The following is a 17,141-nucleotide window of genomic DNA, read 5'->3' on the forward strand; positions in this document are numbered from 1 at the left end:
GGTCAAGCTGGCATAGCTGCATGTTACATCAAAGTAAACTTGCAGAGGGACAGAAGCAGAAAGTGAACAGAGCACAGATGGCCTCCATACTCAGGGGGAGGCAGGCAGCCCTGACCACACTGTGTCAGAATGGGGTGGGGGTGGGGGGGGGGGTACCTGGCCCAATGACATGCTGAAAGAGAGCAGGCCCACCACAGGAGGCACACAAAGTACCCACAAGGCTCAGCATTCTGAGCCTGTCCCAGCGTGTTGGAGCGAGACAGGGTAAGGAGAGAGGCTCAGGCCCTGCTTTCTTAACCTTATAGTGGGGTGTGCGTGCGTGCATGTGTGTGTGTGTGTGGGGGGGCTTATTATCATTTGCACTTGCATTCCAGGGTCTGTAACTATAGACCTGTAGCTGTGGTACTGTCCTGTCAACAGCTGTCATTCCGCCATCAAAAGATGCAGTTGCACAAGAGGGAGTATGAGCGATGACAGAGGCTTCCTGGGGTCTGGGGGGGGGGGGGGGGGGGGGGGGCAGCCTTGTAGGGGAGGGGTGGGTGGGTGGGGGGGGGGGGGTGATCCTTTCACATGTTTTTTTTTGGTCTGGCCCTGTCCCGTGTCCTGCATGTCACAATATGACCCCCTCTTCCCTCAGCCAGACTCACAGTCAGCAGGTGAGAAAGAGACAGATAACCTATTTCTCACATCCTGATACATGTGTACTGTGAATACGGAATACAGTCGTCATCTACGTCAGCCATTTTGGCTCAAACGTGGCACGATATACAGTATAAGGAACAAGAAATGCTGAGTGACAGAGAGTCTGGCACCACAGGAACCCCTGGGTGGAGAGCCGGAAGCCACCAGGTGACAGTTTTCCACTGACAAGATTGGAGGAGCCCTGTGAAAACAGTGGTTGTCTGACACTAGGTTTCAACTGCTATAAAATAATTGCAAGTATAATATTGTAATGGCAGAATGCTTGTGCAGTTTATTTATGGTGTTTGTTTGTTCTTGTGCAATTGAACGTCCTTCATTTTGATATCCATAGTGAAAAACAAGACCCATTTTGGGTCTTTCACAGACACAGAGGTGAATCCTAGCTGTACGCCAAATAAACTGCAGGACCGTTTCTGTGGCCTGTTCTTTTTAAGCACTGTCCCGCCCTCTTGCTTGGCACCCCCTTTTACAAGGAGCCCACTTGTTTGTGTGTACCCCAGAGCAGATCCCATCTCCATGACTTCTGTGAACTCTGGCAGCATGTGAGGACATGGCCCAAATCCATTGCCTTCTCTCAACCAATCACATGGTCCCAATCAGGTATCCTACAACATTGCTGCCATTTTGTCTTTGTGTATCATTCTGAGAGAGACAGTATAAGGTGTGGGTTACCTGTTGACCCTTACACTGTGTATCTTACCATCTTTGAGCCAAAATGGCTGACCTTCCCTTTTCGTCAGGTGCCTTAGGACTGGATATTAACACATGTATCAGGGTGTGTGCAATAGAGTTTATCTGTGTCTTTCTCATCTGCGGACTGTGAGTCTGGCAGATGGGAGTGATTACAACTTTGACCTGGGAAGTGGGTTCATCCTCAATTTAATTGATTCCAAGAGTGAGACAGGCAAAATTGCCTAATTTCCCCAATTGTCACTTTCAGTTAGCACAAAGCACACTTCATATTTTTTCGAGATATCTTGAATGGCGTGTAATCTGAAGCAGAAGATTGTCTTTGCAGTGAGCTAATTGATTGTCTTCTCAGGCACCACCTAACATACACTCTCTGCCAAGATCTTGCAAGGCACTGTACATCTCACTCGGGTTGCAAAATGTACACCTTCACCCACGCAAAACGAGCTGCTTATTCTCAGAGCGCACATCCAACCTGACGCCAGTCTGAACGTAAACAGGAGCGACGGCATTTAACGCAGCCCGGCCACTTAAAATGGACACGCGCCCGTTCCCTTTCTTTCTAATTTGTCGGCCAGGGACATGCTCTGTAGCATCCCGTTAGCCCCACAGATGCCACGCTTAATTATATGACACCGCTCGGGAGAGGGAGGCGGCCTGTACTTTGTCCTGACACCCGTGACGCAGAGAGTCCGGCAGCTGTAGCCAGCGTGTGGTCAAGGCCAGTCATCTCACTGCGTAATCGCACGCTCCACTGGCCGTGGACCATTACTCAGCACCTCAGGCTGTGTAATTATACTGGGGGAGAGAGACCCAGAGAGAGAGAGAGAGAGAGAGAGAGAGAGAGTGGGAGGTTGTAGGGTTGAGAAGGAGGGAGAAAGGGGTCAACGATGGGTTACAGAAAGGTCGCTCACACACTGTGCCAGTGTTGCTAATCTGCCCATCTGTTCATGGGACTACATTCCTTCCAAATGTAGTTTTCATGTTCGTTTTCTTCTATGGTGCGGGGCTGAGGTGAGCGCATGCAGCGGCTGGACCACCGCAGCCTCCCATTCTGCCGCTGTGCAGATCCTGCATTAAGCAGTAGGAGGCGCCGTGGGACAGGTGATGTCTTGTCTGTGTTTGCAGCAGGTACTGTAACGTCAGCAAAGTTCATGAAAATAACAACGTGAAATGGCCAGCAGCAAACACACACACATACACAATCCCCCCACCCCCCTACTGAACAACACCCCGAGCCTGCACTGTACACAGTTAAATGAAACAAGTGGTGCTGCTAACATTGCAGATTTATTTCAGTTCTTGCTGTTATCTCCTCTTTTCCTTAGTGGTGATAGAGGTCTGCTAAGAGCAGTTATATCTGTATCTTACAGATATCCCCTCCCCCCCATCGCAGTGAGGCAGTGACTAACAGTGAGTCAGAGGAGTAGGGGTGGGAGTTGAGCAGGGAACGGGGTCTCAGTGTGGGAGCAGCCCTGCTAGGGGAAAAGGACAGCCTCTTCCAGATAAGGGCTCCGGAAACTTCCGTTTACTCTGCGCCTCTGGCAGAGGTCGTGGGTCAGAAGAGTTTCCCACCGCAGCCGGACCCTACAGATCCTCCCCCTGCTCACGCCTCCCCCCAGCCCCCCTGCACGGTGTCCCGCAGGCTTACAGACACACACCACTTCCTGTGAGCGAACGCCCAATCCCTGCTACGTAACCGTGGTGTTCCTTCCAGTGTTTCTTTCTCCGCAAGAACATTTCAATACAATAAAACAAAGAGCAATCTCTGGCCATAGCAGCAGAGCCTTTGCAAATGAAGATTTCATTGTCAGGGGTGTGTGGCTCCCTCCTGGCCTTCTCTCTACTCAGTGTGTGAAGCATAGTGTTGTCTACGGTTACTGTAAAAAGCAGCATAGTACACCATCTCTACCTGCTGTCTGTAACAGTGTGCTGTCTCTACCCACTGTGTAGCTGTGGTTTATTTCCATCTCTGCCCACCGTGTGAAGCAATATTCTGCCTCTCCTCTCTCTCTAGCCACTATATTTCGCAATTTTCTGAGCTCTCACTGTGTTTTGCTGTGATTCTATGTCCACTGAGTCTTTCTGGTATAGTTGGGGGAGCAGGACAAAAAGACATATCAAACAGAGGAGATGGTTCCATGTGGACTGAAGCATTGTCCCGTGCGCATTCAAATACAATCAATTTCCATGGCAACGTAAGAGTAATGATCAAGTTGTATTATTGTACTGGACGTTTACTGTGTAATTTCTCAGTTATTATGAGCCCCTCTCCACTGTCGAGCTGTCATGATAGTGAGCCATATGTCAGTATTAGTCATCAGCCCAGATAGTATGTGGGTGAGTTTTCCAACAGTGATAAGGGACAGGGGATTAGTGATGTGAGTTCAGCTGGATCCCCCATGGAAGCTGCGCTCCTCTGGACCTCGCCCCGGGTGAGCCCTGGGTGTGTCTTTATTTACGGTCCGCCGTGTCGTGCAGTCACTGTTACAGAGCGACTCTGAAAGATGCAAGCTGTGGCACGCTGATCAAAGCACCGGGAAGGTTATAAAGGTAACCTCACCCTGGGGTCACCGCAGAGTCAGTGCATTTTAACCTCTAACCTCTCTACACTGATGTGTGCTTCTGCTAATTAGCCTCATCATTTTTGAACCCGGAAAAATGAAGGATATTGTACTCCCTGCATTTCATGAGTAATGAAAGTGGAGTGTGTGTGTGTGTGTGTGTGTGTGTGTGCGTGTGCGTGTGTGTGAGTAATGATAATGGAGAACTGGTACTGTTTTCTGAGGTTTTCTGCTTTAGTGGAAAGTTGTATCTGCTACCTTGTGTCTCCATACAGATTAAATACCTCCTCCTGGTTATTGAGATTTTCTTTGGTCAATCCGCTTCCAATTTGTTACAGCAATCCAATGTAAACTACAGAAGCCTGCATGCACTGGAGCCCTTCAGCACAGGGATTGCAGAAACAGATCTACTACGATTTTAACTGTATTATGGGAGTGTCATAAATCATCCTGCACCTGTGTAGCTTATATAGGCCTTTTCAAAGTGCTTCTGTAAACAGTGTCAGTTTGTATAATGTACCAGAAAAGGTAAACAAACCTCATACATTTAAGTACAGTCCCGGAGTCACCAGTATTTAAATTTCCCTCTGTTATCTTTGTCTGTTGAAGAAACAAAACGTCAAGCTGCACCTCATGTTAAAGGGACTGAAGTGTCACAGTAATTTACTTCCTCAAGAGTATGCCTCTTAATATATTTAGAGAAAACATGGAAATAAATGGCTGGCATTCATATAGTGCCTTTATCCAAAGCGCTGTCATTCACCCATTCACACTCTCTGATGGCGATTGGCTGCCATGCAAGGCACCAAACAGCTTATCAGGAGCATTTAGGGGTAAGGTGTCTTGCTCAGGGACACTTCGATCGAACCGGGGATCGAACCGCCAACCGTCCGACTGCCTCGTATTCTGCCTGAACTGTTGTTGTTTCCCACCCAATTTAAAAAACTTAAAAACATCCTCTGCCTCTCCTTAAATGGCAGAATGAATCTAATACATACAGTATTAGTGCTTGACAGGACGAACTACGTTTCTCTACAATGTTTTTAAATATTGTAAAGTCGGTCTATAAATCCATAAAATTATAATTGTAATAATTATTACTATTATAATGATAATAATGATTATAATGATGTATGGACCTTTAAGGGTTCAATCATATTGTAAGGACATTTAAAAGTGCCTTACATTAAAATCAATACAGAATACATTGAGACTGTGACAATATATATACAAAAGAAAGTCTAAGGATATTAACCTGACATAATCCATTTGGAACAAGATCAGATAGACCTGGATTAATGAGAGTGGCTCAAACAAAAGCCCTTATGCCCCTGACGGATTCCTCTCTTCATCTTAATCACTGGGGTGTGTATCATAAACAGATCCTACTACCCTGGGATTAATTATACATACTGTAGCAGCCTCACCAGGAAGGCTACACTGTCAGGACTTGTGGTGCAATCATACCGGTAATGTCACACATGGGGGTGTTTTTGTAAAATAAATATTACATTTGGCATTGCTTCGATACACAAGACAACTGCATACTATTTTGGATTTTCTGATGGATTAGATGAACTGAAATTTGGTGAGCCATTCCATCTGTGATACTGAGTATTCTGATATGTTCTATTGTTTGTCATCCTGAAAGGATAGAAGTTCAAGTGTTTTGTTCTGCGAAGATAACAGAAATGTAACCTGACATTCAGGAATATATTATGTACTTTCTTGTCAGGGCATATACTTTATTGGGGAATGTATGGGGCTGTCTTGCAGTCGAATAGCTAGTGCAAAAATTCCCATATGACAGCACGGCATTCTGAGCTGTGTAAAATAAGTTCAGGACCTTCTAAAGTATGTGAAGTAGGCTAGTAAAGAGTTTTCATTTCCAATTTTACACTGCACAATTCAGACGTGCCTTTTCCTGAAAATATATGTAATCTATTATCAGCATATGAATTAAGGCTACAAGAAAACCCATCCATCCATCCATCCATTCATCCATTATCTTAACCCGCTTATCCTGAACAGGGTTGCAGGGGGGCTGGAGCCTATCCCAGCATACATTGGGCGAAAGGCAGGAATACACCCTGGACAGGTCGCCAGTCCATCGCAGGGCACACACACCATTCACTCACACACTCATACCTATGGGCAATTTAGACTCTCCAATCAGCCTAACCTGCATGTCTTTGGACTGTGGGAGGAAACCGGAGTACCTGGAGGAAACCCACGCAAACACGGGGAGAACATGCAAACTCCAGGCCCGGCCGACGGGGATTCGAACCCAGGACCTCCTTGCTGTGAGGCAGCAGTGCTACCCACTGCACCATCCGTGCCGCCCCTACAAGAAAACAAATACCAAAAATAAAGATATAATCACAGATTCATTTTTTCCAGGGGAAGGACTGTGAGTAAGCAGGAAGAGGGATTCCCAGAGGATTGATGCACGATCAGTGTTTATTATTCAGCTGGAAATAAATAGATAAAATACAGTATGCTGTGCTGTATGGCTGTGAGCTGACCGGTCAGAATGAGACTGTAGCTTCCCACGTGAAGCCTTATTTTTTGGTTATTCATTGGGATGTACAGTAAGACAGTATTGCGAGATTCATATTATTGAAGAGAACAACATTTTGTAAGTATTCATGGTTGTGACTTAAATAAAATAATTTTAAATAGATAAATAGAGTGGCTTGAAAATTCAAGCTGTGAGTGGTTTGCATTTTCAGGATATATAATTTATCTCCCCTTTTTTACTTGGGAGGACAAAGAACAGAATAAAAAGTTCAAATCCCCCCTCCCCTATTCACTGTTGGCATACTACCATTGTTTACCTCAAATAAGGCCTCCCTAATGTTGTAACAAAGACGCTTCTTGCTCTCTTTTTTCCCTTTCGCTTTCTCGCGCTCTCTCCCTCTCTCTCTGCCCCTTTCTCTTTAAAGGGACTGTAGAGAGCAGCTAGATACATTTCCTAAACTATTTCTTGGTTAAAGATGACAAAAGATAAAGGACAATAGACAGATGTAGAGCTGTCCTATCAGAGGATACCGTACAGGAGGGCCTTCTGTACAGCCAGTCTGTACGGCTGTGCTCTCATGGCCTGGGAGCTGGGTGTGCTGTCCGTACGGCTGTGCTCTCATGGCCTGGGAGCTGGGTGTGCTGTCCGTACGTCTGTGCTCTGGTGTCCTGGGAGCTGGCTGTGCTGTCCGTACGTCTGTGCTCTGGTGTCCTGGGAGCTGGCTGTGCTGTCTGTACGTCTGTGCTCTGGTGTCCTGGGAGCTGGCTGTGCCGTCCGTACGGCTGTGCTCTGGTGTCCTGGGAGCCGGCCGAGCGCTAAGCCCCACAGATGGGATCGCTCCAGGGGCTTTGAACTGGAGGAAACACCATGATAGGAAAACATCTCCTGTTAAACCAATGACTCCGCTGTAAAAGCTGCACGCTCTGAGAGTTTATCTACGTTGAGCTTGGCATTCAATCATACAGGGCTGTAGTTATTCATCTCTCACCTCAACATTAAAAAGCAGTTTGGCCTCGAGAAATGCACCATTTGAAAACGATACGTGAAAAACAAGTAGATTAAACTGTCATTTATTTTAACTTTGAGGCTGGTGCGTTTATACAAACCCAGTTCTGTGATCTTGATATGCAAGAATCCTTGTTTGAACAGGTAATGGCACCATTCCATCCCAAAGCTGCACTTTAAATGCCTGATGCTGTTCTTCATAATTGAGTGATTTGTTGTTTTTTTTATTCATGTAAACATGCGCTGTCCTTTGTTTGCACTACAAGCAGAAACCAAAAGCCAAATACAGTGAATGTCAGAGGAAGTCAAATATGCCGTGTCTCTTATCTGGGTGGATGGTGGACGGTCCTGGGAGGGAGAGCGTGGTGTTACAGAGTGTCCTCAGGGCTGTTTGTAATGCGTTCCATGTGCTCTCAGCGCTGCGTCCCTTCCAAAACCAAACCTGATCCCAAATGTGGAGCAGAGAACCGTCTCTGGGGACACTTTGTGCCGGAGGGCTTTCGGTTGCTTGTTTGTATGAGTTCATAATGGTGTTTGAAGAATCTAAAAATGGCTCCAAGAGGGAACAAAACCAACAAATAAACCAAACCAAAATACAAATGTGGACCAGGAAACGCTGAGATTCAACTCTGGCTCTTTTGGACCCGGTGGATTTGTCTTTAAATACATGCAGGCCCAGAATTCCAGTGCTTTCTGTTTTTTCTTCTTAATTACAAACAGGGACGTACTGATGCAAAAGCTCGGGGGTCCCATTGTAGCTAAGAAAGGGCAGTGTCAAATGCTGTCCTTCTCTGACCCAACTCACACATTGCAGCACGTTCTCTGAGAGATAACAACAACACAGTGCCTGTCACTGTATAAAATATTGTAGACATTACACTACTTTTTACAGGTGAATTGAACCAAAATGACTTTTTGAAAGAGTTTTTCACATCTGACGGAACCTTATTCCATTTTTTTTTCCTCTTGCCGTGTCGAATGATTTGGAGCTGAACTTGCTCATACATACAGTAGATAGCCACATAAGCAGACGTTTTCTCACCAGAAGCTGAACCGCTTGTGGTCAGCGACAAGCTGCAGCAGATGCAGACAGCATAGACACCGCTTCACCTGAAACCTTATCTTTGTTTCGCTTACGCATCTGTTGCAATTCTTCACAAAGTTCACTTCGAAACGGAATTGTTTCAGAAACACTGAGCTGGGATGCACTACGGTGGGGCATAAGATGTATGTCAGATGCAAGCAGTTGCAGTTATTTGCATCTACAAATAAATAATCGGACTGAAACCATCCCATTATTGTCATGTCGTCCAAACCCGCAAGCTTGAATTCAATTTAGCTGAATGTGCAATTTTTTTTTTTTTTACAATTCTATATTTTAACAAAGGCCTGGTTATAAGGTCTGTTTATTCTGCAGTTGGCAGGGGAGTACTGAGCAGACCGCATTCAGGGTAACAGCAGCCTGTGTCCACATTGTCCTGCTCGCGATGTGAAGAGCCTTGAAGCACAGAACTGAAAGGAGGCTCTGCTCTGCTGCAGCGGCGGACACAGCCTGCATCCACAATGCTCCCCTTTGACATTCACTGAATGAGGGGTGTGGCATGGCTGGCTGGGAGTCACGTGACTGGGGAGTGGGCGGGGCCTGAGAGAGGCTGTGAGTCCAGCTGGAGCTGGCAGTAGGATGATTGGGACTGAGCCGGGAAGGGTGGGTAAGTGAGAAAGCGCACTGTCTCTCTGTGTTCCTGCTGCTCGTGTTTCTCTCTGTGTTCCCCGGTGCTGCGGGCTCTCTGAATCCACGTTCTCCTTGCGGTTAGCGTGTCTGCAGAGGTAGGCTTGTGCGCAGTGGGAAAGAAAGGGAGAGAGCGTGCGCTTGTGTAATGCGTTTGGCTCGTGGGAAACTCTGTCAGGTGTTTTGTGTCCTGGCTGGGGAGAGAGTGTTTGTCATTGAGGTTGGAGCTCAGACTTGGCATTGTGTTACAGGGTTTCTGCTTGGTGTTCCTCATTGCAGTGCTAAGGTAAGTGTGAAGGAGGGACCCTGCATTTGTCTTCTTTTTTTTCATATTCCTGCTGATCCTCACTCAATTGGGTAATCAGTCCTGCAAGGTGGGGGTGGGAGGGGGTTTGTTTCATCAAAGGCCTTCTAACTGCTTGTCCTGTCGAGCCTCTGTGTAACTTTACCTTTTTATTTTTGCTTCCCTGATTTTTTTTTTTGTTGGTATATCTGGGGATTATTTGCATTGGATTTCTATCCGTTGCATTGTATTAACAAATTGCAGTGCAAAAATTAAAGGCAATTCACTACAAGCAATTACCAATACAGGCTGCATCTGCTTTCAAAATCAAGGTGGGTCTAAATTCCAGGCTTCTTGTAGTAAGCAAAATATTTGTGACTTTCTTGTGTGTTTTGAGTTCATGTTGTCCTATGCAACTTATCCTGCTTGCATTCCAGGCAATCACTCCGTTTATGAGTTCGGTTCACTTGCACCTTTCGAGAAATCCTGAGGAATTGTGGCATTACTTTGGCTGGCTCTTGTTTGTCCTGTGTTGTAAATCCAAAGGCGCCTGTTGCGGACGTCCTCCCTCCGTTGGTTCGGTTTCCCCTTTTGAGACGAGAGGAGACGGAGGAATGCGCTGACCTCTCTGTGGCTGCTTCAGTGATGCAGAATCCACCCCGCGCTGTTGTCTGTGCTGTTATTTATTCACTCGCGGCTCAAACGCTCCGCTTCTTCACTCTGTGTCCGACGTGTGCCGTTTCAGCTTGGGCCTGCCCTCCTGGGGGTGTAAGGAAATGCACCCTGGGAAATGGAGGCATGTCATGGGTCAGTCTGCCGAGTCTGTTCCTGAATGTACAGCCAGGCGTATTGCTGCTGCTGCTGCAGGCAGACTTCATCGGGTTTGTGGGCTTCATCTGTGGCCTGTTGGTGTGGCTAAATCTATCTGAGATGTTTGTTTGGCTGTAGTCTCATGATCAACCACTTCCTGTTAACGTCATCCATGCCTCTGTCGAATCTGCAAAAGACAATTTGGTCTGCGGTCATGATTCATTTATTATTTTAATTGCATGTTCATTGCTGTTTGTTCCTGTTCATTCGCAGGCTCACTGGTGGGTCCAGTTGTGTTACCAAGTGAGTCCTGGCAACCTGGCATCATATTTGAACCAGACTGATCTGGGATCAGATCATGTAGTGGGAGGAAACGGTCAGAGATTGTGTGAGACATTGTTGAAGTAATGTCACGATGAGGAGAGGAGAATGTATTTTTAAAAGCGTGTACCCTGCCCTGTGGACACTCTGGCTGCTGGTCTGTGTCACTGCGGCTTGGGCCAGTCGGCCTATGATGAGGTCACAGACATGCATTCAAGCCCAAAAGGCTATGTCCACCCAACGCTGCATAACTGCAGGGAATTCCCCTTAATGCCGGTCATTCAAGGCCAAGGGGGTCGGCATGGCTTCGGTTTTCCTCTGATATTTACAGGGAAAGAAGATAATTAGTACTTTCTCTGGAAAATGCATGAAAAGCGGGTTTTTAGATTGGCTAAAGTCTTGAGTTTGTTCAATCAAGTTAGATGATATGGTTGATGCATGTATTTGGCTTTGAATAAATAATAATGGATATCTTAATACTCTAAAATTGGGTAGGTGGTGAGCTTATTGGAGTCAGGTTTAGGGGTATTTGATTAAAATATTTGTGTTCTAATTACAAGTTCAATATATTTTTTTTGCATTTAGCTTCTCTGAAGTGCCGCAGTCTCAGTCATGCTGGAGTCTAGAAACCAGCCAGTAATTTCCACTTCATATTTGGTGGTTATTTGGTTTGCTATGTATTAAATCGGTCACCACCATTTCGGAGAACCCCTTCGAATATTAAATTTATTTCATCTGTGACCAAAAGAAAAGAAACAAGCTTCAATTACAGGAAGTTGGATCCTATGTGTATAGCTCAGAGGGAAATTGTGTGTGTGTGTGTGTGTGTGTGTGTGTGTGGGTCTGCTTGTGGAGGTCATTCTCTTTGCTCCTTAAACCGTTGGTATAAAGGTTCACTGATCTTCACTGCCAGGTTAAGGTCATCATCTTACTCATTTTCTGCCCACCTGGGGTTGTGTAAGATTTCCCCCAGGATTCTTTGCTTTTTGCCCCCCACCCCCAGCCTTCCTCCAGGGGGGGGGTCTGACAAGCCCCATCCTCCCAGGCAGGATGTTTTCAGATCTCTGTTCACCTGGTTTTTGTTTAGCGGCTCCCCCTCACCTTTTGAAAGCGTGTTTTCAGCTTCACACTCTCTCCTCCACTCCGTCACTGTCTCCAGCTCGGGCAGTGGGTCATTATCTCCTGGGGCCCGTGTGTGGAAAGCTGTGTTTTAACGCCCCGGCGACACCATCTGCTTCGTTGGCGTGCTGTGGCAAAGGTCACATTCTCAGGGGTTGGGTGGGAAAGGCAGAACTGAAAGATGAACGAGGTAGATTGGCAGAATTCTTTCTTAAAAGAAAAGGGCAGGTATACATTACACACCAACTCAAGGCATCAGAAATGTACAAGCGTTACAACTTGCTCTGCTGAATGTTGCATTCATACAAACACTGTTTATTCTGAGGGCTGGTATGCTCCTCTCTATCCACCTTCAAGTCTTTCTATGAATTGATCCTGATGTTTTGGTGGAAGGCATCGACGTAAACAAATAGTTCCACTCGAGGGAATCGGTGAAGCCATGGATATGCCATCCTCCCTCCCCCAATAAAAAGGGCAAATCTTGTTGTACCGAACCAGTCTTCTTCAACCTGAGAGTTCGTTGAGATTAGCATTTGGCAGGAGTGAAGCTGAGCAGGTAATGTTTCCAGGCACATTCATAAAGTGTGTGAGTGAGAACCGAAACCTGCCATTTTAACCCCAGGAATTCAACTGTACCTGCAGCAGAAGCAGGTTCTTCCATTTTGCGTGCAGGAGTAGAATACGCTGAACTAGGTAAAAAAATCCCTGATGTGAAGTATACAGGGTATATGTTCCCTTACTTATATGTAGTCTTCTAAACCCTCATCCCAAACTCTCAGCTCTCTGAAGTCGCCTGCATTCTCCCCCCTCCCCACCCCATGAGAACACTGTTCTGAAAAGCTCCCCCCTTCCCTGCTGGAGTCCAGCTGAAAGACTCACAACGCTGGCAGCTGGACAGCACCTCACTCCGACAGTTTGGTAATTACACGCTATGCTGAGGGTGAATCATCTTCATAATCTCATGTCTCTTTTTTTGTGTTTTGCTCTTGCATTACTGGTATATTTTTGCAATAACCACAAAGTGGAATGAGCAGTGCTTGAATTGAAAATAGGGAAGAAAATGTCCTAATGTACTGTAACTGAAATGGAACGGTTTACAGCTGTTGACTGTAAACTGTGGAAAGTAACACAATGAAGGATTCCTTCTTATTGGCATCATTTTGAAAACAAGTATGACAAGCAAGGCTTGTAAACAAAAAAAAACCAAACAAAAAAAAAAATATGTATGGAAAATGAATTCTATTCTATACTAACATTTTTCCAAGTACCATATGTACTCTTAAGTTTAAAATTTTAGAAGTGCACTAATGTATCCCAATTAGTAGGGGGCTTCTGATTGGTCAGAACTTATTGGAATTGAGGTTGAAGGTTATATGTGAATCAAGTAAGAAGTAAACATGGAAACTGCAGCACTGTGGTGATGGAGCTGGCTTGAAGGCTAATTTATATACTTTGTCATGTGACTTTCACAATTGATCCATTAATTTAATTGGGCAGTGCCATGTTCCCAGGATGTAAGCAAATGGTCTCAAGTTTTTCGTCTCACTACCATAGTGACAACAGAACCCTCCCCACAGGGCTTTGCCGTAACATACATTGTGTGACAAGTCAAAGTATAAATGAGACCTTAGGCTTTAGGGTGCTCAGAATACATTTGGTATCTGTGGCTAAACGGGATAGCATGGCAGGTATGTTGTCTGGTGGTGGTTTGGTAATAGTGGCTTATGGGTTAGCATGGTGCGCGAGATGTTTGTATGTGGTTCAGTATTTCACTCATGCCACTGTAGCAGGGTTAGCTGGGCTAGTTTGCTAGTAAGCGCAGTCAAGTGCAGTGAACGCGAAGGCTTTGGGCATGTTACTGCAATAAAGCTCCCTGATGACATAACCCTCAAATTCAAAATAAAGTTGCCCTTGGCTAGGACCAATTTCGCCTTTAGCTGACTGGTAACGCGTTTGTTTAGCAAATCTTGGACAAGTGAGCGGCTGGGGTTGAAAAGCCACCTCGGAAAAAAAATCTCTTGTTACACCGCCGGCCTCTGGACTTCCCTTGCACGCCATTGATTTTTGTGGCTATCCAACTGCCAATGTGATTAACTTCAGGCCTATGTCTCTTTAATTTATTTTCTTTCTTTCTTTTTTTTGTCGATGTTAAATTAAGTGGGCTTTTTGGACTGTGTGGTTAAACTGAGTAGGCTAATAGTCACAGGATGTGAGTCTCTCCAGTGCGGTGGTGAGATATGCATCAGCCCTGATCGCTAAGTCTAATCCTCACAGTATGTGTTGCTGAGCCACTCTATTAAGTTAGCATCTGAGCATCTGATGGTGTGTTTATATGGACACTCTTGTTGTGCTGTAGTTGTTATTTGTAAAATGATGCTGGTTGAATCGTGTTGAATGTGAATTTTTGTGCAACAGTCTGTTGCGGTACTGTGAGCCGCTACTTTGCTGTTATGAGTACGGCTTGCATTCGGTATGGAAATTCACCTATCTCCGGAAACTGAAGGTCTCTGTCGTGGTTTTAAGTCTGGTTGACTTCCTGTAGTGAAATTAGTGTGCACAGGACAAATGTCAACTGTTACCCAACTGCCAATAGTTTCTTGATGACATTTGCAGTGTCTGTGTTAGGAATGCACTTAGTATTTTGTGAAATATGCTCATATTTTTCCCCCCAGCTGTGAGATATCATAAAGACAATTGGGGCCAAGGGTGATTAGTTATATGTTAATATGTGACTAATATAGGGGTCTGAATGTCAAAATTCCCATCCGTGCTTGTGGACGCAGTGAAGTCCAGTTTATTGTTCTGTACATAGTGTATCCACTGTGTGCCCTGGGGGAAAAGACACAGCTTTTTCTGGGGTTTGTTTTCCTTCTGTTTTTTTTTGTTGTCTGAAATTACATCTGGGTATAGGTGCGTTGCTCCCCGCTAACGTTAGCACGACATTAGGCAGGGATACTGCAAGTTTACTGTAAGTAAACGCGCCCGTGTTCTGTGTGTTGGTTTAGTCTATCAGGCTGGCAGTGCCAGGAGATTGGAGCTTGAGACATAAAGTCTGGTGCCTGCCATGCCGTGTAGCATAGGTTCTGAGCTGACTGACTCAAACTCTGACATGGAATCAAACGTGATGGTAGGGGGGGTGTCTGCTCTGTGAAAACCACACGTTTACTTTTACCGATTGCATAACTGCCCTTTTTTTTTGTCTCAGCACTTTTGTTTTGAGTACTTGATGTAGCAATGGCAGATTTCCTGGAGCAGGTGTGTGATTTGTGTTCATTCTCAACGTGGATAGAGGTCTCATAGAATGTTTGGTTTGTCTGAAGTGATGGTTGCATTTCTTTTCAGTTCCTTATTTTTTTTTGTGTTCTCGAATGAGAACTGAGTCATGGTTTTTAAGAGTTCCCGGGGAGCATCATCTGGCCCAGGCAACATCTGTGAGATACGGCGCAGAGTCCTTGAGATTCCATTGTTCCTTTACTGCCTGCCACGCAAACAGTGTGCGCATCTCGCTGTGCCGGGGATGGAGAAGGCCGATTTATGCCCTGCAATAACACAGCTGGTCTAAGCAGACAGGCAGGAGAGAGAGGGGTATGTGGTGCCAGTGCCTGGGTGACATTGTCAGTTTCCACTTTTTTTGGGTGGGGTTGGGGGGGGCGGGGGTGTATTTAAGCAGGCTTACACAGGGTGGGCTTACCCTGCCCCCCAGCCCACTGATAGGCGGCAGTCTGTGAAGCTGACGGATGGGTAAACGGCATCATTGTCAGGCAGTGCCATAAATGCCACAGGAGTCATGCTTTTCCTGCCTCCCTCCACTAATTGAATGGTTGACTTTTATATACGTGATATTTACTCAGCAGAGGAATGCTGGCTTGGGGAGAAGGAGGGACATTGGCATCTCAGGCAGACGAAGGGGCTTCTGGGTAGGAGGCGGACTTTAATGGTTGGATTTGGACACTAAAGGAGACCTTTGCCAGAAAACTGAGATTGTGTGGGGGAAGATCCAGTCCTCTGCTAGTGAAGGGTATTGATTCCGAAGAACGAACGGTTGGTTAATTTTTCATCTGCAGGAGTTGGAGCCAAGCTTTCACACAGCATCATAAATGTAATCAATCACCCAACGCTTGGAGACCGCTGTGTATATAACCCTACAGGCAGGGCGGGGTCCCCCCCCCCCCCCCTCCCCCCCACAGTCTATCTGTGCTCGGTGTTATTGTGTTTAACACAGCGGTGGGAAAAAAAAAATCTATTCAGTTCATAAAGATCGAGTTTCAGCGGCGATTCCGCCGGGGTTTGGTGAGAACCTTCCGCTCCGAGTGGAAACCGGCTGGAGGACCGGACCGGACCGGGCCCGGGCCGCTGCAGCTCCTGAAGCTCGACGGGAAGACTGCGTTCTGCTGAGAGCCCGGTTCTCGGGGTCACCTGACCGGGGAAAGACTCCCCCTTTCCGCATGGGAACAACCGGGGCGAGGCTGAAAAGCGCTGTAAAACGCTGAAGTGATGTGATGAGCGCCATCAGCGTTTACTGCTCTGCTTCGGCTTGTGCTGACTCAGCGTTTCTCTGGTGGCGCTAGCAACAACTGCTGTGTAGTTTGTATGTACTCTGTACATGTATACCGTTTGGTTCGGTTAAGCAGCACCCCATTCTCTCCATTTTATCAAACAACTAAAAGCTCTGTCAACCAAGGTGATTTAAAAAAAAAGACTTACAGTAGATTTACAGTAGCTGAACTAGCCTGCTATTCGATTTGCTCCGGTATTCAGCTATTGCTGTTGCCATGCTAGGAATTGCCTTTGAGTGCATTTTCATTAGCATTTCCTTTGTGGGGAGGGGTGGGGGGTACTTTGGGTAGGAATTGTCTCATCAAAATTTCAAAGGCCAGCTTCTTGAGTTTCCCTGAGCGGAACAGCTCCAAGTTTGTACATCAGGCATCTCTTGAGGCCTCTTTTTATACTCTACTGTACACATATACAAACTGTTGTTGTCTGTTTTCCTTATTGGGTCATGTAACAGGCTTGCAGTTGGCAGGGGAGCGAGCTCTGTCATCAGATATCGTATTATTAATTTAATTATGCGGTTTGTTCAGTTGCCAATGTTTCTTGGATTGCGAGGTGCATGGCCCACTCTGGGTAAACAAGCCTGCCTGTGGCAGTCATTAAAATGATGAAGGCTAAAAAAAATATTTCTGTCCAGTAATATATATGAAATAAAACTTCATGGGAATACATGAACTGCAATGAAACTGGTTGGCGGAAATTGGCGTGCTAGCCGGCCATCACCAAACAGCGCTGTTGTCATCTCCGGTGCAATCGGTTCTTTGTGTTCGCTCAGAACAAGCTTGCCCAAGATGGATTTGAGTCGGTGTGCTCTAGAAAAACAACTTGAAAATGAGGGCCGCAGAC

The 17,141-nt window shown here is 46.0% G+C and overlaps 1 protein-coding gene across 7 annotated transcripts in view; it reads left to right on the plus strand.

Annotated features, from left to right (window-relative positions):
- septin9b (septin 9b) overlaps positions 1–17,141 on the plus strand; it is a 64,897-nt gene that overhangs the window by 27,687 nt on the left and 20,069 nt on the right. The window contains exons 1-2 of one of the 7 annotated variants that reach the window (XM_061231063.1): positions 9,174–9,191; positions 9,463–9,497. The exons of 2 other annotated variants lie outside the window; for them this stretch is intronic. Coding sequence is in view for 1 of the 5 variants with exons in the window: in XM_061231061.1 (XP_061087045.1) it covers positions 9,164–9,191 (28 nt within the window). In the remaining 4 variants the exon portion in view is untranslated. 4 more of the 7 variants (XM_061231062.1, XM_061231061.1, XM_061231067.1 and 1 more) reach the window with 4 other exon arrangements.

The sequence above is a fragment of the Conger conger genome, chromosome 2 (genome assembly GCF_963514075.1).
Source record: "Conger conger chromosome 2, fConCon1.1, whole genome shotgun sequence".
Taxonomy (NCBI): Eukaryota; Metazoa; Chordata; class Actinopteri; order Anguilliformes; family Congridae; genus Conger; species Conger conger.